At 46.9% G+C, this 21,748-nt stretch overlaps 1 protein-coding gene across 5 annotated transcripts in view; it reads left to right on the top strand.

The window, feature by feature from the left end:
• Positions 1-21,748, top strand: part of PDE10A (phosphodiesterase 10A) — a 422,490-nt gene that overhangs the window by 337,739 nt on the left and 63,003 nt on the right. For all 5 annotated transcript variants that reach the window (XM_084777843.1, XM_084777845.1, XM_084777842.1 and 2 more), the window contains one exon: positions 18,170-18,198. In XM_084777843.1, coding sequence (XP_084633969.1) covers positions 18,170-18,198 — 29 coding nt within the window. The remainder of the gene's footprint in view (positions 1-18,169; positions 18,199-21,748) is intronic.

The raw sequence follows: 21,748 nt of genomic DNA, 5'->3' as shown, positions 1-21,748 counted from the left end.
GACATAGAGGTGTGTCGGCATTTTATTTCCATTTTTAAAAAGAGACCATTGTTAAAAACAGGACCTAAATAAATATGAGAAACATTGTTAATTTTAAGAAAAGACTTGGCAAATAGTTGTTGATAATTTCTTTAGTGCTTGCTGTGTTAGTCAGCTTGGAGGAGTCACTTTAGTGAGATTCTCTGAGGCTGTGAACTACAAAGAGAAAAGGTTTCTCTCCAGTTCAAGATGTGATAGCCGAGTAGCCTTTGGCCTCTGGCAAGGACAGCAGATGGCAGTTGCAGGGACATGTGTCAGAGTGTTTTCAATGCATGTTGTTTTCATAGACATAGTTAATTTCTACTTGAGAAACTTTTATGTTAACAACAAAATAGTTCTGTGATAAGCAGGCTAACTTCTGTCTAAAATACAGAAATGATCGCCTTAAAGACATAGTAGAAATATAGCTAATTTTCTTACTCTGAGTAAATCTTTATAGTTTCTGAACATATTATTATGAAAACAAATATTTGCAAAAGAGGGATTTCTCACTGGGATATGGAGCAGTTTTAAAAGGAACTGTAGTGATTTGTATAGTGCCTGTGAGTGTAAGTGCATCTGAGTGTGTATGATTTGTATAGTGCCTTTGAGTGTAAGTGCATCTGAGTGTGTGTGATTTGTATAGTGCCTGTGAGTGTAAGTGCATCTGAGTGTGAGTTGAGAGGAAGAAAAGTAGAAACAGACTGGAGACCAGCACTTTCTCCTCAAAACAGCCGAATCATTGGTGGTTAAGAGTGAAACGTGACCAGCCCATTCTATCACTGTCAATCTCAGAGACTGGAAAACTGTGACGTGTGACATGTGAGAAGCACGGTGGAGCTTTGAGGGTGCATCCTGGCTTATGGGGGACTGTGAAGATGGCTCAGCCTTGCTCAGGTGCCTGATAGCTCAGCCTTGCTCAGGTGCCTGATGGCTCAGCCTTGCTCAGGTGCCTGATAGCTCAGCCTTGCTCAGGTGCCTGATGGCTCAGCCTTGCTCAGATGCCTGGCGGCTCAGCCTTGCTCAGGTGCCTGATGGCTCAGCCTTGCTCAGATGCCTGATGGCTCAGCCTTGCTCAGGTGCCTGCCACGCAAGCATGAGGCTTTGATTCCAGATGTCCAGTGCCCACATAAGAACCTGGCATAGTGGTGGGTACCAGTGACCCCAGTGGGAGGGGTGTGTGTGGCAGGAGAGACAAACGGATCTCTAGAGCTCACTGGTCACTTGCCTGGTGAGAGACCCTGTCTCAAAACCTAAGGAAGGAGAGTGACTGAGGAAACACCCAATGCCAAACTCTTGTCTCTACATGAATGCACAACACACACACACACACACACACACACACACACACACACACACACACACACCCTTCACATATTTCAATTTACTATGAAGCAGGGGATAATACAATATCAAAACATGGTACATATGGAACATGTCTTAGAGTTTCCCTTGCTGTGATAAAAACCACCTTGACCATAAGCAACTTGGGAAGGAGAGAGTTCATTTCAGCTTATAACTCTTGGTCATCCCCCACCCCTACCCCCTAAGGGCAGGAACTCAAACAGGGCAGGTGCCTGTGGCCAGGCATTGATGCAGAGGCCATGGAAGGATGTTGCCGCCTGGCTTGCTCTTCAGGGTTTGCTTAGTCACCTTCCTGGTAGCTCCCAAGATCACCGGTGCAGGGATGGCGCCACTCACAGTGGGCTGGGCATGCCCATGTCAGTCACTGATCAAGAATCCGTACTACAACAGTCTGCTTCCAGCTGGTGGAAGAAGTTTCTCAGTTGAGAGTCCCTTTTCCCGAATTGACAGAAAACTAGCCAGCACAGAACATGGAGTTGAGTTTAGTTTATACAAATGATTAAAAAAAAAAAAATCAACTTTAGTGTTGTCTCGTAAGCTAATGCTAAGCAATTTTCTTAGGGCTTGGGAGCTAGCTCAGTGGTTAAGAGCGAGCACTGCTCTTGCAGAACCAGATTTGGTCCCCACCACCCACAACCAGCTGCTGTAGCTCCAGGGCATCTGTTACCACTGGCCTCCTGAGGACCCTGCAGACTCGGGCATGTACCACACAAAGACACACGCACACACACAGAGTTTAAGTTACCTTTCTGTTGCCGCAAGGAAATGCTGTGAGCAAAAGCAATGTCCAGAAGGACGTGCTTATCAAACTTGTGGCTGCAGAGGCACAGAGTGAACGTGCCAGGAAGGCTGGCGGAGAGGCAGGAGCAGGAGCTGGCTGCCCAGTGGCCCAGTGCCTCTTGTCAGCTTGCGGCCATTTGCCTCACTGATGCTGGGCATATCTTTCCATCTTTCCCAAGCTCATTTAAAAGCTCCCGAAGGAGTGAATTGTGTAGATGCTCTTCTCTCTCTCTCTCTCTCTCTCTCTCTCTCTCTCTCTCTCTCTCTCTCTCTCTCTCGTGTGTGTCTAGTATTTGCACTGACTTTACACTTAGATTGAAATCCACAATCAGGTTTTTGCATAGGAAGAATCCACTTGTACATGTCTTCAGTCCCTCAAGGCAACATGTGTGGTTATGCAGGAAACGGTATGCTGAGTTCTGCGGTGGCCCCCAGAGCATGTCAGAGGGTCACTTACACATAGGAGAAGGTTGCAGTTCACGGTTTTCCCTTAGGAGGTCTGATCGTAAGCCTAGGCTGGCTGTCCAGCTTGTGGTCAGAGAAGTGTGGTGGGAGAAGGGAAGAGAAAGGGGCTCTGGGATGGGAGTGACCACTTGGCTGTTCAGATGGGACTTGGAACAGTGTTTGTTCTTACTGTTTTCAGTGTGGCTTTCTTGCCATTTCCACTTCATACGTAACATTTTATGTACAGCCAAGAGGCATCTGTGTGTGTGCGTGTGTTTGTGTGGGTGTGAATATGTATATGTGTAGGCACTCATGTGTGTGTGTCAGCTGAGTGTGTATATGTGTGTGTGTGTTATATGTTGCACAGGAGTGCAGAGGTCAGTAAACCTCTGGTATTGCTCCTCAAGAGTTGCCTTGTTTTCTAAGGATGGGTCTCTACCTTTTCTCCCCAGCATGAGGGTTAGGAGTATTAGCAGTCAGCCAGCCTTTTCATGGCTGCTGGGGTCACACTCAGGTTTGAGAAGCAATGCTTCACCCGCCGAGCTATCTCCTCAGCATGGCAAGTTGTTTTCTGAAGCTAGCCTTGAATCTAAGTTCCCAATGATCCACTTAGAAGTGACGATTGAAGCCAGGATTTGCATTCATTTCCTTTATAAGCTGTTGCATGTGCGTGGACAGAGCATCAGGAGCTCCTCAATGGAGGATGGTCTCTAAGGGGTTTTCAGAAGATTCATCGTGCATCTTTAGTGTATTTGGGAAGAAACAAAATCTTGGAAAGAATTATACTTCACCTTTAATCCCACTAAAACTGATACCTTCCTGTTTATTTGCATGTGAACCACATGACAGTCCCAGCCAGTGGCCTTTGGAACTCAGAGGTTACAATGGCAGTTAGCACCGCACACCTGTGTCCACACACAGTGCAAACATGAGGCTATGCAGAGGCCCAGTCCTTGAATTTCTTGCAAGAGTCTCCAAGGAGCATGGTTCCATACTGCAAACACTGTTCTGTTACGGGCCAGAAGGACTGGACATCACCTGGACTGTCAGCGGTGTCTGACGTCCTCTGGTCACCAGAGTGGGCAGTGTTAGAAAGGACAGTGAGACATGTCACTCAGCACGACCACACTTGGTATCCTTGTTATTATGATGATATTTAAGGCGAGTTTTAATAAGACAGCGAATTCCAGTCATCAAATTTTTCTCTCTGACGTGATCTAGAGGTGGGATTTATTATTATCTAGTAAAAATCTCAGACATTTCAAACTTCAAATAAAGATTTAAATGTGTCACCCCAACCTACTATTTGATAACCTGAGATTCAGGTTTTAACTGCATGTGAACTTGTTAACATGGAACAGGTGGCTCCTATGCTGGTGCACGGCTCGGTGCATCCCAAACTAATGGGGCATGAGTTCCTTTGCCAGAACGCACAGTCTTACAAGGTTGTGGTCTGCTGGAGGGCACTAACAAACAATGTGCCCACCATGCCTAAGAAATCAAGACAAGTCTGAGATATGTTTCATGGAATATAATTTGGGGGTACCTTTCTTTCTTTCTTTCTTTCTTTCTTTCTTTCTTTCTTTCTTTTTTCCTTTCTTAAACTTGAAATTAGAATGATTTTTATTTCTTTGTAATTATTTTATCTCAATTGGAATTGCATAAGACCTTGAAATTGTATGCTCATTTGCTTTTGGCAGTGGAAGTCAGTCAGCCAGTCATGTGTTGAATGGAATCATAAGCCTTCAAGCTGGAGGCCAGAGAGAAGCTAGCACCCACAGTAATGGACATGCTGAGTCTATTACCCCAGAGTTGTGTCCTTAAGTGTGTGGCTCACTAGTGAGGCGGCCCGTGATTCTGAACCAGACCTCAGGCTTTGATTCGAATAACACAAAAAATCAAGTCTCATTGTTACAATATTGAGAGTGCCTAGGAAACTGATTTCCTGCACATTTCTTTGCCAAGGACGAGATTGACTTCCGAAGCTGTTTCTAGTGTCTTTGGGTTGGTGGTGGCTCTTAGTTATGCATTCAAAGCTGCTGCTTTTTTCTAAGCAGAGGTCTCATCTATGAGAAACTCAAGTGTATAAAAACTTTATGAACTATTAGGTTCTGGAAAAGACTTGTTTTCACTGAGGTTCCTTTATACAATTCTTATTCTTCCAGTTGCAATTATAGGGCAAGATACAGCTTAAATGCTACTTGATATAATTCTTTTTAGCATTTACTATTTTGTTTCACCCATGACAGATCTTTAAACATAAAATCCTATGAAAGATAGTGGCACAACAATTTCTCATGGCTCTAAAGTCTGCATCTTAAGACCGCTCCAAGAACTTGATAGTAGAAATGCCCAGTTGAGAGGCTTTCAACTGTTGTAATATAACATTATGACTAAAAATAACTTGCAGGGGAAAGGGTCTGTCTCATCTGACAACTCTAAGGTCCCGCTTCATCACAGAGGGATGTTGGGGCAGGGTCAGAGCAGGTGCCTGCAGGAATAGCAGCCATAGATGAGTGCTGCTCGCTGGCTTACTCCTTCTTGCTTGTTCAGACTTCTTTCTTATACCCCCCAGCAGCACCTGTCTATGGAAGGCTCCACCCCCAGTCGGCTGGGCCTTCCCACGTCAGCTATTAACAAAGACAATGCCCCGTAGCCTTGTTCACAGGTGGGAACGTTTTCTCAGTTAAGATCCCCTCTTCCCAAACGACTCTAACTTGTGTCAAGTTGACAGCAACCCTAACTATGGCAGCTAGTTGTACCTGGCGTGTGACCCAGTATGTATGGCATGCTTTCCTGGCTGATTGTTTGGTTACCAGTTCACAGATACTTATTGATTACGTATTGTGAGGGTGTAATTGGAGAAAAAGGAATAAAGACCTTTCTCTTCTCTGGAAGCTCATTTGGTGCAGAGACGTCATCTCACAAGCCTGTAGGGCAGATTATTTCGGCGTTGTTGGCTGTGTGTAATAAACCTAGTGTAATGTCTAGCATAGTAATGCTTAATGAAAATTTAAAATTGAGCGCTGGCCTTTAGCCAGTTATACCTGGCTTCTGTGCTGAGAACTGCTGTCCGCCCGTGTCCCTCGTTCCTTCCAGTGCCACAGGAATGGCATTTCCTGTGTTGTCACCATCAGGGAACTTGTACTTCACGGTGGTAGATGTATGGCCCTATCGGAGCACAGGGGCGGAGGAGGCGTGAGGCCAGGCACAGGGGCGGAGGAGGCGTGAGGTCAGGTGTCTTTTGGTGGGGAGGGCGGCACCAGGAGACGAGGTGTGTGGTGGCATCAGTGGCTCCTGTACCATGTCACCCTGGAGCTGGTCAGAAACTGTGTCCATCTCACTCAGACTCACTGTGTCAGGGCCTGGTGCCCTGGTTTATGTGGGCTTTATGGGACTTGTTGTGTTGTGCAGAGTCTGAGGCCAGTGCTAGGCCTCAGGGTATCAGGCAGACTAAAGGTAGTACTGTCGTGGGCCGGGGAGCTTTGAGAAAAGGCAGAGGCAGGAAGCAGGACTTCGGGGCTTGATTCCTGAGAGCATGAGAGAAGAGGATTCTGGGAAGCAACTGGATGGCAGGAAGCAGTGGGCTGGTCAGACAAGGGGGCCAGAGCCAGTGCAGCAAGGCAGTTCAGCTCAGATGTCATCGGGGTGAAAATAAGGAGTATTTGTGGTCGCCCCTTGTCATTCACTCAGGAGTGGCAGCTTTGATGCGCTGTCCTCTGAGAGACCCAGCTTGAAAACAAGGTTGGTTGGTTGGTTTTCCCATGTTTGAAGGTGGTGTGGGATTGGGCTGGAGGAGGGGCAGCTTTTTGTGTTTGCTCTTCCACTCTGTATTACCCTGCTCTTCCTTTCTTTTGTTGTTTTGATACCAGCCGTCCCAACTGTTGAATTCAGTTTTGGGAAGAGCAGTGAAGAAAAGGCAGTGTGTGCCCAGTGGCCTTTGGTGAAATCCACTCCTGTCTCGGGAAGGGAGGTCGCTAAGAAGATAGAATTTAGTCCTTAGAAGGCTTTACAAGCTGCACGGGAGCGGTGGTTATGAGAAAACTTCAAAGCAGACACAGCCTTTTCAGGCCGTCACAGGAGGAGGCTGGAGAGGTGGGCGAGCGCTGTTCAGGTTGGACCTTCTGGGGCACTTTTACAGCACTTCTAAAAACAATGCAAACACCTTGAAGTTTAAGTAAAGCCTTCAAATACTTTTGAAGATTTGATAATTTGAGAGTCCCCCCCTTTTTCTTTTGAGTGAACTGTCCTGGCGTGGCATGTCTTCGTGGTAGGGCTGAGTCAATCAGTTTCTGCTGCCTCCCCAGATTGGCTCACACATCTGTGTCATGGGTGCAGTGGCTGTGGGACCTAGGACTTGTGCCAGGCTCAGAGCAGTAGCTCAACTTTCAAAAAATGAAGCAAAACTTTTCATGTATTTGTATCACTGCCCCAAAATGGAAAGACGTGACATTGGGCCACAGGTTGGTTGTGACAAAGCCTGTCGGTGTTTCCAAGTATAATCAATGGGCACCCCTTTTGGTTTCAGTCCACTTTAAAACCTAATATAAAACACTAAAAATATTTTAGCGAAAAGTACAATTTGAGCATGCCACGTATCAAGACGAGGGTCTACACTCACCTGTGAGGAAGGATGTCAGGGGACACGATTGGACAGAGGGTAGCAGAGGTGGCTAGCCTCACACTTCCCGAGCAGCCAAGCATGGCAGAAGTCCTGGGCATTATAGCACGAAGAAGTAGCAACCGATGAAAGAGCGGCTGTTGCTCAGGATATCGGAGAGATTAACTTTAGGCTAAAGTTTTATATCAAACATAATCAAAGGCACGTGTGGTGGCTTGCGTGAGCGCAGCCCTCATAGACTCAGCTCAACTGGAGACTAAGCATATATCTATTTGGGAAGGACTAGTAGGTGTGGCTTTACTGGGGTGGGCCTTTCTTTGTTGGAGAAGTTGTGTGGCTGGAGACCAGCTTTGAAGTTTCAAAAGCCTATACCAAGCCCCACTGCCTGCCTGTCTGTCTGTCTGCCTCTCTGTCTGTCTGTCTGCCTGTCTGTCTGCCTGTCCATCTATCTGCCTGTCCATCTGTCTGTCTGTCTGTCTGTCTGCCTGCCTGCCTGCCTGTCTGTCTGTCTGTCTGCCTGCCTGCCTGTCCATCCGTCTGTCTGCCTGTCTGTCCGTCTGTCTGTCCATCTATACCTGTCCATCTGTCTGTCTGTCTACCTGTCTGTCTGCCTGCCTGCCTGTCTGTCTGTCTCTCCATGCTGGCTGTGGATCAGGATGTAAAGCTCTCATCTATTTCTCCAGCACCATGCACGCCTGCTTTCAACAGTGATGATGATGATGGACTAACGCTCTGGAACTGTAGGCGAAGCCCCAATCAAACGCTTTCTTTTATGTGAGTTGCCTTGGCCGTGCTGTGTCTTCACAGCAACAGAACACTATGCTTACAGTACCTTTAAGTAGGGCTGCATTAGGTGTGCAAGCACCTATTTTAATATCATTTCCTGTGTCTATTCAAATGATTCAGTTGGGTAGACTAGGGTTCTTTTGAAGGTAGAGAGAGGGCATGATGTTGCTCATGCTTTAATATGGAAGTTAAGAGTGTTTTAGAGCACATTGACAGTTGGAGAGTCTGAGAACTTTGTGATAAAATGCACTTCAAACTGTTTTTTTTTTTTTAGCCTTATGTTTTGATCTGTTTTTATTACTTGAAGCAGGCTGAGTTAACAGAGCAAAGAGGCTTGTTTGGCTTGCAGGTTTGGAGATTCAAGGGTGTTGCCTTGGCCTGGTGATGTCACAGCTACAGGAGGCCCTACTTGTATGTGTAGAGGTGACATGTTGAAAAGGACAGCTGAGAGGCTGGGCTCCTATGTCTCCTTTCAAGGTGCACCCTTAATGACTCCCCGCTAGGCTCCATCTTTCAAAGGTCCATGGCTTCCTACCGCTATGCAGAGGACCAAGGGCTTCCAACCAGAGCCCCCACTGGGAGAAACACAGGGGACCCTACTTGAAGAGAGCTATATGCCTGCTCTTCAGAGGGACTTGATGGAGCTGTCTTCCACACAGATACCAACTCAGGGGATGCAATGCTTGTCGCTTCAAACAGACTTTCAGAATGAAGGACAGCTCAGTGCCCCTGTGGCTTAGCTGGAGACGTGGATGGAAAAGCAAGCAAATCCCCGAGCTTCTTTCCAAGTATTTGATGCTAGAACATGGACTCTGGGAGCCTTCTAGGTGGTTTCACATGGGGCACCCGGTACAGAAGGAGGTGGGTACTTAGGAAAGGCACCTAGTGGGTGATTTAGCACGTTTTCTCCTTGATTCATCTCCTACCAACAGTGAGACCATTGAAGAGAAAGAGGGTAAGGCCACACAGTTCTCTGCCTATCTCTTACAAGGAAAAACAATTAAGCCAATAGTCATGGGTACAGCAGAGCACCCTCCGAAGTTTAGAAAGGAAACATTTCAGGGCTTGAGAACTCGAACAACCGAGAAAGTTGGTAGTCCTTCCCCACCACCCTTCTTATTTCCAGGGTTTGTTTTACATGGAATCATGTGGTGGAAACCTATGTGGGGGGCAGCTTTTAGGTCAGCTAGGAGCCCCGAGAAGAATGCCATGCCCTTTGTAGCAGCAGAGCAGCGACAGCAGAGCTGAAGGGTGCAGGCAGCAGGTGGGGTACAGGCAGCAGGTGGGGGTGCAGGCAGCAGGTGGGGTACAGGCAGCAAGTGGGGTGCAGGCAGCAGGTGAGGTGCAGGCAGCAGGTGGGGGTGCAAGCAAGTAGGGTGCAGGCAGCAGGTGGGGGTGCAGGCAGCAGGTGGGGTTGCAGGCAGCAGGTGGGGGTGCAGGCAGCAGGTGGGGGTGCAGGCAGCAGGTGGGGCCGGCCTTGGCTGTGGGTGAAGGAACCAGGAGGAAAGTCACCTTCCTAGCTAAGCTTCTCCTCCACACTCAGCTCACCAGTGGCTTCCCTCCCTTTGCAGTTCTCTCTGGGGTTTCTCAGACGTTATTTGAGATGAGGAAGACTACCTGCCATTTGTTTGTGTGTCTGAATGGTTGCCCCACAGCTGTGGGGAGTCATGGCTTCTTCTTCTTCTTCTTCTTCTTCTTTTTTAATCTTTGTTGAATGATAGCTGTTGTTTTTTGTCCGTTTGAAAAGTTTCTCCGTTGTCTTTTGTAAATACACTTAAAAATGCCTTTGGTGTGGAAACGCATGCTTTCATCACCCACACAGTTGCCAGCATTTGCCTGGGGCAGAGCCACAGGTGGGAACTTCTAGTGTGTGACACCACACTTCCCCACCCCCCATTACCCCCCAACCACCTACCCCCCGCCAGGACTGTCACACTGCCCTGCTTGGCACTGTATGGCCAGGGGTCTGTTTCTCTTCTTCAGAGGGAGACAATATGAGGTTTGGACTTTACAAACCACACACTGAATGCCGTCGTTAAAGTTGAGACTCTAGTTTCACGTACCACGTGTCAGAATACAGGCTGCCCCTGCCTCCTCTAGTTTGTTCTAAAGGGGCACCATCCCCAATGTGACAATGTTCTGTAACGTTTCAAGCACACAGTGATAGTTTCTTGACAGCCTGTAGAAACTAGCGATAGGCTGTTGGCTGTAACTGCTGACTTTTGTTTCCAGTGCCTTTTTCATCACAGTGAAAGTTTTCACCCACTTTCAGTTTTATCGGCTACTAATCGGTGTTTATCTTTTTACTTCGTGCTCCTCTGCACATGCTTAGTGGTCTCTGCTCTGATTGTTTATGGTTCTGAGGCAAGCTGTGTTGTTGAGACAGAAAGAGTTCTTCCCCGTAGTGTCCAGTAAGACATTTTGTGCAGACTTTTAACCAGATAGCTTAAGTGTCAACTCAGCCACTTAACCCTTACCTCAGCAGGCTTCCGAGCCTGCGTTCACATCTCTAACGTGGCAACAGAGCCTCTTTATAGACTGATGCAGGACCAGCCGCCGACATGGGTCATCACAAATGATTACAGTAAAATACTTGGCTATTGATTTTCCTGGTGTACGAATCTGTGGGTTTTTAACACATCTAGGTTCATATGACTGCCAGACTCAGCACACAGCATACCCGTAACACAGCCGTCCCCCCTCCTGCCAACATCCCTGCCCATCTAATTCTGCAGTAACCAAACGGCTCTGTATCGTCATATGTTGGCTTTTTCTAGTTCTGTCTGTGGAGTCAAGTGTTGTTTAACCACTTCCAGTCAGTCTCGAGTCCCTCAGCACCTTGGCCAAGGTCTACCTCAGCCGTGGTGTATAAAAGGCGTGTTCTTTGCTACTGAGCTGTATTTGGTTGCATATGACTGCCTTGCATTGCCAAACCTCAGCTTAAGCATAGTTAGGCCACTCCCAGTGTTTTGAAATCAAGAATCACAACACACACATAAACATACACATGCACACACATATGCATACATAGAGGACAACATGTGCCCATGTACCTACATATATGTGCACACACCCACACATACACTCATATATAGGTTATACATTACACAAACATAAAGAATAACATTAATGTTGCTTTAGTTGTTTCCTAGAAGGAGCTCTTTCTGTCCATGGGAGGTTACTGGCCTCTTGTTGAAGGAGCTTGTGTTTTTGTCTGAGATGGGCTTTGATCTGAGGGGTTTATTGCAAACTGTCCAGAAATAAATGCCATCTGTCCCATGTTTGTTCTGCCTACAGTTTCCCATTCATGCAGTTCTGTGATGTTTTGCAAGTTGTCACTTCTCAGGAACTGTTTGGTGGCATCGCTTGCCACCCATTTGCTTAGCCTCCTGTGTCTTACGTAGTGTTGGACATGGCACGTTTAAGGAACAGAGATTGAGAGAGCGATGGCTAATTTGGAAACACTGCATTCATCTCCACTGACATTAAATCTGTTTGTGGTTAGATGATTTAAGGTTGTATTTTTTAGCATATTGTACAAAAATGTTGTCACTGCAAACTGGTCTTTAGAATAAATATCACCTGCTGTGGAAAAGGAGCCATTTTCAGTATCCCAGGGTTCACTGTCTGAACGTCAATTTATTCTGTGGCCTTATCACTGTAGGTAAGAGCAAGCAAAGTAAAGAGAATATATAAACCATTCAAAGTGTGACTGTTACAATCGTCTTACATACACCTTTCAACGTGTGACAGTTACAGTCATCTTACATACACCATTCAAAGTGTGACAGTTAGTCATCTTACATACACCATTCAACGTGTGACAGTTACAGTCATCTTACATACACCATTCAACGTGTGACAGTTACAGTCATCTTACTTATGCCTTTTAAAGTGTGACAGTTACAGTCATCTTACTTACGCCTTTCAACGTGTGACAGTTACAGTCATCTTACTTACACCTTTCAACATGTGACAGTTACAGTCATCTTATATACACCATTCAATGTGTGACAGTTACAGTCATCTTACATACACCATTCAACGTGTGACAGTTACAGTCATCTTACATACACCATTCAACGTGTGACAGTTACAGTCATCTTACATACACCATTCAACGTGTGACAGTTACAGTCATCTTACATACACCATTCAACGTGTGACAGTTACAGTTATCTTACTTACACCATTCAACGTGTGACAGTTATAGTCATCTTACACCATTCAACGTGTGACAGTTACAGTGATCTTACGTACACCATTCAACGTGTGACAGTTACAGTCATCTTACATACACCATTCAACGTGTGACAGTTACAGTCATCTTACATACACCATTCAACGTGTGACAGTTACAGTCATCTTACATACACCATTCAACGTGTGACAGTTACAGTCATCTTACATACACCATTCAACGTGTGACAGTTACAGTCATCTTACATACACCATTCAACGTGTGACAGTTACAGTCATCTTACATACACCATTCAACGTGTGACAGTTACAGTCATCTTACATACACCATTCAACGTGTGACAGTTACAGTCATCTTACATACACCATTCAACGTGTGACAGTTACAGTTATCTTACTTACACCATTCAACGTGTGACAGTTATAGTCATCTTATACCATTCAACGTGTGACAGTTACAGTGATCTTACGTACACCATTCAACGTGTGACAGTTACAGTGATCTTACGTACACCATTCAACGTGTGACAGTTACAGTGATCTTACGTACACCATTCAACGTGTGACAGTTACAGTGATCTTACGTACACCATTCAACGTGTGACAGTTACAGTGATCTTACGTACACCATTCAACGTGTGACAGTTACAGTCATCTTACGTACACCATTCAACGTGTGACAGTTACAGTCATCTTACATACACCATTCAACGTGTGACAGTTACAGTCATCTTACGTATACCATTCAACGTGTGACAGTTACAGTCATCTTACATACACCATTCAACGTGTGACAGTTACAGTCATCTTACTTACACCATTCAACGTGTTACAGTTACAGTCATCTTACGTACACCATTCAACGTGTGACAGTTACAGTCATCTTACGTACACCATTCATAGTGTCTTAGTTATGATCTTCTGAGTTTATCTGATGGAGTTTGACCAATGGCAGAGGTGTAGCCTGGGAGCTGTTCTGAGGCTCCAGCAGGGAGCTCTTCTGTTGTTGCCACTCTTCAGTTTTCAGTCAGAGTTGGACAATGCCAGGTGGTCAGCCCTGTCTCATCGGATCTTGAGAGCTTGGAATTGGATAAATGAGCCAACTGATGACAAATGTAAGTAGGCAGGATCTCTGGTAAGTTGAGGAAGCTCTTGCTAGCTCAGCTGACAAAGTTTTAGCTCTTAGAGACAGTTACATTAAGGTCGTTGACCCATTTTGAATTGATATTTGTGCAGTTGTGAGAGATCTGGGTTCAGGTTGATTCTCCTACATGTGGATACCCACTTTTACCTTGTGCTGTTGTTGAAGAGTTGTATGGTTTTGGTGGGTGTGGTGGTGTGTGTTCATGTCTGGGTCTACTGTCCCCTTCCAGTTGCCTGTCCTTTATGCCAGCATCACACTGGATTTTGTAACTATAGCTCCGCAGTGTAATTTGAGACCAGGCATCAAACACCTCCCGCACTGCTCTTTCCGCTTGGGATTTGTGTTGCGATGTCATGAATTAATGAATTTATCACTGGAAATGTGACAGGGCTAGTTTCTGTTGCTGACTTCATGTAGTCTTTTGGCATAGTCAGCAACGCAGTGCTGTGTTCAGCTACAAAGTGTATTTCTCTAGACATTCATCATAGTTTTCAAAAAGGCAATATACTTGAATATTCACTATACCAAAAGAGATAAGCATTTGAATGGCTAATAAAAGTTGCTTAATATTGTTAGTTATTGGGAAATTCAACAAAATACAAGTGTACAGTTTGGAAAAGGTTTGGGAAGCTACAGTATGAGCCTGGTTGCTATGCTTCTGCAGTACAAGAAAGCTCCAGTTGAATGTAATTTCTCTCTCTCTCTTTCTCTCTCTCCACCACCCCCACTCTCTCTCTCTCTCTCTTTCACACACACACACACACACACACACACACACACACACACAGAGAGAGAGAGAGAGGGAGAGAGAGAGGGAGAGAGAGAGAGAGAGAGAGAGAGAGAGAGAGAGAGAGAGAGAGAGGGAGGGAGGGAGGAGAGAGAGTTTTAATCTGGATTCTATGTATGAAAGAAAATGGCTGTAGCAGTGAGTGAGGATGTGCAAGTCTCTACATAGTGCTGACCTCACCCTCCTGGCCTGTCCTCAGGAGTGAACATGGTAGTTCAAGCTGTAGCATCTCGAAGCCCCTGCACGCTGATTGCTTGTGGCTGTAGCAGTCTGCACTTCCACTCGCAGTAAATGAGCTTCTCCTCCCTCTGAAGCCTCATTAGTGTTTGCTTCTGTCTGTTCCATTCTGACCAGGGTGAGATGGATTCCCAAGACAGTTTCTGTTTGCATTTCCCCGCTGGGTAAGGAATTTGAGCACCTATTCAAGTATTTATTGACCTCTAATGAGACCGTCCCATCCTTTTATTGTATTTATTGACCTCTAATGAGACCGCCCCATCCTTTTCCTGGCTGGCATATGCGTGTCTGTAGCAGGTGTGTAGGCATGTACGTGATGCTGGAGGTCAGTATTGGCATCGGACGTTTTCTGTTGCATTCCCCCTCATGTTTTTGGGACAAGGCCTGTCACTGAACTTGAGATCACTGATTTGTCTAGAAAGGTCAGCCATTGAGCTCCCAAGACTCATCTATCTCTGGACCTCAGCACTTGGGTTATGAACAGTGCTGTCCTGACTGGCTCTTTCACCATGTGCTGCGAATCCCAGCTCAGGTCCCTATGTTTGCACAGCAAGCCCATCCCCCACCGAGCCGTCTCCAGGAGATCAATTTCTACCAGTTGTTCAGTATCCCAAGCGTTGGCCCCCTGTCTGACTGCGGACTTGTAGGTCACATTTCCTGTTCTACAGGCTGTCTCTTCTCTCTGCTCTTTGGTTTTTTGTTTTTTGTTTTTTGTTTTTTTTAACAGTTTAGCTCCATGCAACCCCACCTGTCACTTGTACGATTAGTCCCTGTGCTCCTGGGGTCTTTCAGTGACACCAGAGGGAGTGTGTGACAGCAGCCACATCGAGCTTGGATCTCTTTAATCTCTTGTTACCAATGTAGGTCCATTACGGCCATCCCATCACATCAGGGAGACATTGAAAATGATCACAAAACACAAATACCCACACATTTATAAAGACTCATAAAATATTTAAAGGGAGTATTTACTGTGAAAGGGGCACCATTAAGTACTAGGAACCCCCAAGGGGATTCTTTTTCCTCCATGCCCTATTCTTGCTGAGGCTTTTAAAGATCATCAAGATGAGTTTGGATGGAAGTGGTTTTCCTTTCTGAAAAACAAAACAAAACACATTTGTATTTAGCGAGCATGGGCATAGTTGACCTGCCACTACTGATCTCCTTGTCAGTCTGTCTCAATGGCATGGACACCTGCTGGGAGCAGGCTGGGTGCCCAGGCAAAGGCTCCTCAGTGTCTGGATGCTGAACAGGCATATATTTAAGGAAGAGGCCCTCTCCTACCTGAAGACCTAGCTCCTCCAACTGTGAACCTCTCTACTGATAATTTGATGCTCATGAATAATTTAAAATCTTTTACCCAACTCAGTTCCCTCTTTCCCACGTTCCCTACCCAGCTATTCAAGGGCAGCCTGGCCTTTGGACTATGTGAAATACTCACCAGCAAGTCAGTGGTAAGTGCTGCTGGGAGCCAGTAGGATGGCCTTCCAGACGCAGGCTCTAACCTTGGATCTCCTCTGGTGTTCCAGCGGCAGTAACAGAACGGGCGGGAGTGGGGTCTACCAGGAACACTAACAGTGTGGGCTGGAGGGGGCCAGCTTCTTCTTATTTTCTGGAAGAATGATTCTATTTTCAGTAGTGATTCTGATTGTTAGGACAGCGTTTCCCTTTGGATGTTTTATGGCTCCCTAGAGCAGCAGTTTCCAGAGGTAGCACAGCCAGACCCTGCAGAGGAAGGGTTGCCATTGCTCGCTTGAGCCCCCCCACCCCCACCCCCACCCCCATTGTGGAATGGAATTAAACGCCTTCCTTCTACACACATAAATCTCTGAGACTGAAGAGTTCAATAAATGAATCTGCCAAGTATGGGACGATGGAGCGTGGATTTCTTGGCTGCCTTCGATACAACATTCTGCGTGTAATAGATTTGATGTTCACTTGGCCAAGTCAGATGAAGAGGGGGCGGAGGAGGAGGAAGAAAAGGAGGAGAAGGAAGAGGAGGAAGGAGGAGAAGGAGGAAGAGGAGGACTACTTCCTAAAGTAGTTCCAAGGTGAAAATCCAGAAATCATCTAAAAGCAGAAGTTTCCTTTCAAATACTTTAAATCGCCCATAGAGCCAAAGATGATTGGGTCTGTAGATATATCCAGGCAGTGTGTCTCCTGCACACGCTGATTTGAGAAGCAGCCAGGTCTTGGCCCTGGTTAGCCCTTGGATAGGAGAAGCGATAAGCCAGGCAAATGACAACATCTGTGAACAGGTCTCACTTCGAAACTGTTCTTGGTAGTGATGGAGGGAGCGAAAGTCTAGTGCCATGTTTGATTTGGCTCTGTTCCATCATGACACCCAACCTCACCACACACTGTGGCTCCACACTGGACATCCGTAAAGGTGATTGTATCTGATAATTAATTAATCAGTTAATTAAATTTGTCCCATGCTTTCACTGTACAGCATAGGCTGGCCTCAAACTTACAATCCTCCCACCCCAGCCTCGCTCAGCACACACTACCAAACCAGCCAGGTCGCTTTTTAAGCCAAGCTGAGTTGCTTCGATGTATCTCTTTGATCACACCAATCCAAGCTGCTACAGCTTTAGAACCCAATAATAATCCAATGGTGATTTAATCGTTCCATTTTCAGAGAGGTAAAAGATAAAATAGGAGGCGAAGAATAAGTGGAAAATTCCATGATGCTCCTTCAATAAAGAGGGTTCAAAAGTGCCTCAACCTGGCTCACCCTTCACTCTCCGAGGAGTCCTAGCAGGGGACCTAGGCTGCTCTCAGCCATCACCCACAGTCAGCAAGCATGCACCGGCCGAGTGGGACAGCCAGTGCTGAAATCTGATCGTTTGTTCTTGAAAGCCACTGTGTGCTCTGGGCCTGCAGTTGCCATCACTGGAAATGGGTTGCAGGACACACTGGGGACCAGTGATGGGTTGATGGGGACACTAAAAGGAAGACGGGGCTCAGAGTGATCAGGACTTGGGAGCTGGTGTAGTGGCTGTTTTTGACTGCGACTGCTGAAAGGACAGAGGGCACATTCAGCCCCTGGTGCAGCCACCCTATGCTTGCAGACAGGCTTAGGTGGCTGAAGATGAGGCAGCACTCAAAACAGAGATGCTTGAAAAGATGTAGTTTATTTCCGAGAAGGGATACAACATTGAAACAACATGCCTGCTGGATGTGGAGAGGTGGGCAGAGCCGCAACAGCTGGCAAGCCTCCTTAGGCCCTGAAGGTTATACTGGCATCTCCTTACCAGCACTAGTGGCTGGTCCTGGGGCGGGTGGGGGGCCTCACTGAGACTAGCTGACAACCATAACTGTCACTTCAGCTAAAGAAAGCAGTGTGTGCTGCTTGCTGTTACAGGGCACTTTGCATTTCAGCGAAGTGGCCAGGTCTTTGCATGGCTGCTGGGAATCTCTCCTCAGGTCTCACACACACACACCAACTAAGGGGTCTGTGTGGCATTTCTGGGAGCTGCAACTCTCTCCTTCCTCCTGCATCTTTGTAACCCATCAGTGTCTGTAGAGTTGACCGTGCCGGTGTGACCACATGTCTATTTTAGAAGCTTAAAAATGTAATCTGCACAAAGGTTTGCTGTGATACTTAATCTCCCAAAATTTATTCTCTCGGTTGATTATGTTTAACCTTTACAGTCTTGCAAACCAAGACTCTCTGACTTCCTGAGCGGAAGCTTTTCAGAAGTGTGTTGGGTGAATGCGTGTGCTGCGTGTCAGTGCGCCTTCCAGTTGCTAATTGTTTCTTTCCTTGCTTCTCCACCCCCAGATGAACCGTCTCCTAAGGAAGTCAGCAGGGTAAGTAACCGAATGCACTTCCTACAACACTGCCCCAGGCCTGGAGACATGACGTTCCTTCCTCTAAAGTTCTCTGTTATCTTAGTATCGAGGTGAGAAAAGCACAGCAGAAACTCTGTCCCATTTCCAGGGTGTCCCTAGAGCAGTCAGTGCAGAGAGAGGGCTGCACGTAGAGGCCCCAGGCCTCAGTGCCTGGATCAGGCCCACACGTATCTGTGCACCCCAGAGCTGTATCCATGCTGGGTTGTTAGCACCAAGACTGCAGATAGAGGATGGACTTGTGGATTCTCCAGAGGATCCAGTGCCAGCCTCACTGTGCCTGGTGTTGTGTGGAGGCGACACTAAACCCTAGCTGCAGAGACCCCTGTCATACCACCTGCTCTGATGGATGCCACAGCTCACTACTGAGCCGCCCGGCTCTGTATCTTGCCTCTGGAGATGCCTGGTTCTCAGCCCTGCCACCCAGCTTGCAGAAGCAAGGCTGATGGCTGCGGTGAAAGCAGGGTAGCGCTCAGTGCCCTGAGACATTCAGTGCTAAGGGGGTGGGTGGCCAGCATAGTAAGCTGGGCAGATGCACTGGGGGAATCACTCAGACAGCAAAGTGGCTCTAGTACTCGCATGAGAACCTGGGTTTGGATCCCTAGCACCCATCTTAAAAGAAAAGTCAGGGGTAGCCAAGTACGTTTGTAACCCTACTGGTGGGGCATTTATGGGACACAGGATTATCCGTAAGCTTGTTATCAGCCGCATTCTCATCTTCCCTGCTATGTGCTTGGCTCCCAGACAGATGTTCTGAGCAGAGCGGGAAAGGGCAGCAAGATGAGATCTCAACTTTTGTGCCAGTCCATGGGCCTCTCCAGGGCTCGTGGGGACACAGTACTGTAGCTATGTGCTGTGATACCCTCAGAAACAGGATTGTGATGGGAACAGAGTGCATTTTGAAATTTTCCTTTATGACATTGATCTTTTTTCCCTGAGTATTTATGAAAGGATGCTGCTAGCTTGTGGGATGCAAGGTGCTCGTTAGCTCTTCGGTTTTTGCTAAGCCACGCCTGGTGTGGGAGAGCTTCACCCTTATGTGGAACCCTTCCTTCCATTTGTGATGGCCTCATTGGTATTTCTTGGCACATCAACCCTTCCCTTTTGTCGTCACTTGACTCCGCTGTTCATCATCACTCTCTAGACATCACCCCCCTCATCCCCCCCTAACCCTACCCCCCCCCCACCCCCAGGCCACTGCTTGCCCTGCTAATTGTGAGTTCTGTAACCAGCTGCCCTCTGTCCTGGCTCTGTTTCGGCTTTTACTCACATCAGACCATCACAAACACTGTGCTGGCGTTTCCACCTGTATGCTTAGCTCATTGATAAGCATTCATTGATTGATTTTGAGTTCTCCCAAGAAAGCAAAACAAGTGTGTCCCTCAGATGTATTTTCTGTAGGTCCTTCCTCACAGGAAAGCTCACTTCTGTCCCGTGTGTGCTGAGCTGTTACTCATATAGTAGTAGTGTGGGCGGACGTTAAATGTAGTGGTGCAAATCAGGGATCATTATTTCATTTCATTTCTTTCTTTTTTTTTTTTTTTTTTGGATGATCATTTACTTGCAAATAGCTGGCAGTTTTCCTGAACTTCTTTTTGGCTGCTCATGTCTGTGTCTTACAGAGTCTCCTGACAGATGGGAGAACGGGGGATACTAGGACAACCAGAGTTAAGTGACCAGGGGCCTCGAGGGGACAGGGTTACAGTGCTTCCCTGGGAGAGTCACTGCCACGGGTGTCCTGGGTGTGTGTGTCGCGGACTGTTCTGAGGAGTCCAGATTGCTTTTTCTGGCCTTCACTGTCACCCAGCCTGGTAACGGCGGTGGCTGCCTTGCTTCCCTTTAGTGTGTTGAAATGCTGAGGGAGCAGTAATGCTTGCAGTCAGCCCAGTCGTGGGGCCGCACCAGGCGCTGTCCCTGCTAAGCTGGGGGCCCTGGGCCATTACTTTCCCCAAGATATTGTTATTTACTTTATGAGTCACTCTCTTGGGAAGAGAATTTTAAGTGAGCCCTGAGTGGCCCTTTGTTAGTTTGGCCTTGTTGGTCTTGAAACTCTGACAAAATTGTCTTTACACTTATGGATGCGGTAGTCATAGTTACCCAGACTCGTCCCTGGGTCAGCTTTCTCCTTGACTCGAGTGTTGTGTGATTCAGTAAAGAAAGAGAAGGCCATCAGATGACAACTTTAAAACGATTCCTTTACATGGGTTAGCCGGCTTGGGGTTTTTTTTCCTCCCCCTTTGTGTAAATGAAATACCCATTGCTACGTTGTGGGGATTTCTGGATGACCCATTCTTGATACCTCTGATCTCTTGGCTCAGTGTCACGCGGTGCTGGGTGCTGGGCTTCCACTTTGTTCTAGCAAGTGTGCCCTCTGCAGAGTGAGGCTACAGCCACTGCTGTTCCTTCCCAGAGAGATTAGGAAAGAACAGGCTGTGCCACGATTTCCCAGGCACAGGACTAGTTGGTGGCAGTGAAGGAGATCAAGGGAAGGGGACCAGTCCAGGTGCGGCAGGTGTGTCCGGAGACCTCTAATGTGAGATAAAGGCTCCCACAGGCGAAATACAGGAGTTCGTCTCCTCGCTCTCTACTTGAGTATAGAGAATGTAATTAAGATGCTTTTGTTGACTTGGTAGCATTCAAATGCTTAGGCTGTCAGGTGGAGACCTCCTTCAGCCTAATGAGCAGCTGAGCGTGATTTCCCTCCTTCGCATGTGCTTCGCTGCAGCCCCGAACCAAGAGCATCTCTGCCCTTTACACGGAAGCAAGCAAGTATCCTGAGAGGCTGCACTTCTTAGAGGAATATCTTTTAACTTCATGCGGATGATTTTCTCCATGGTACTTAAGTCCTTCGCATTTCCTTGCTTACTCTACTTCCTGTTTGGAATTTAGCTTTTTTTTTTTTTTTAGGAGTTATAGACCTGCAGCTGGGTGGGGCAGAGCAGCAGGGGCAGGAATCACACCCTGTGCTTTGTGGGTAGTGCTCTTGCAAGTGTCCTGTCTCCCAGAAAGTGAGAGCGGTCCCTGTAGAAGGTCCTTCTCCAAGGACCACATGACCAGCTGCCCAAGAGGAATCCCCAGGAAACTCTGAGTGGGATGTGACACCTTCTGGTCCCTTAGAACTGGAGTTAATAGTTGGTTGTGAGCCACCATGCGGGTGTGGGAAATTGAACCTAGGTCCTCCAGAAGAGCAGCAAGTACCCTTAGCTGCTGAGCCATCTCTCAAGCCCCTTAAAGAGAGATTTTTCTCATGGCAGAAGACCTAATTATAGCTAAACAGATAGCAGGAGAAGCAGAGCGGGGAAAATGTCAAGACTCAGAGCTTCCCTGTGAATGAGTGGACCATGGGGTCTTCTGCCTAGGTGAGTGTAAACTGAGGTAGGCTGCCATCAGTGTCCCCAAGGAAAGGTACCGCAAAATTCTATTAGTGCTGAATTTCCTAATAGTGCAAATATAAGTTAATGTGGCTGATTTTCCAGCAGTGCTCAGCTAAGTCCAAAGCAAAGCATTAAAA

The sequence above is a fragment of the Acomys minous genome (assembly GCF_964271855.1).
Source record: "Acomys minous genome assembly, chromosome: 3".
Classification (NCBI taxonomy): domain Eukaryota; kingdom Metazoa; phylum Chordata; class Mammalia; order Rodentia; family Muridae; genus Acomys; species Acomys minous.
The sequence above is the reverse complement of the archived record's forward strand: the minus strand, read 5'-3'. Positions and strand labels throughout refer to the sequence as shown.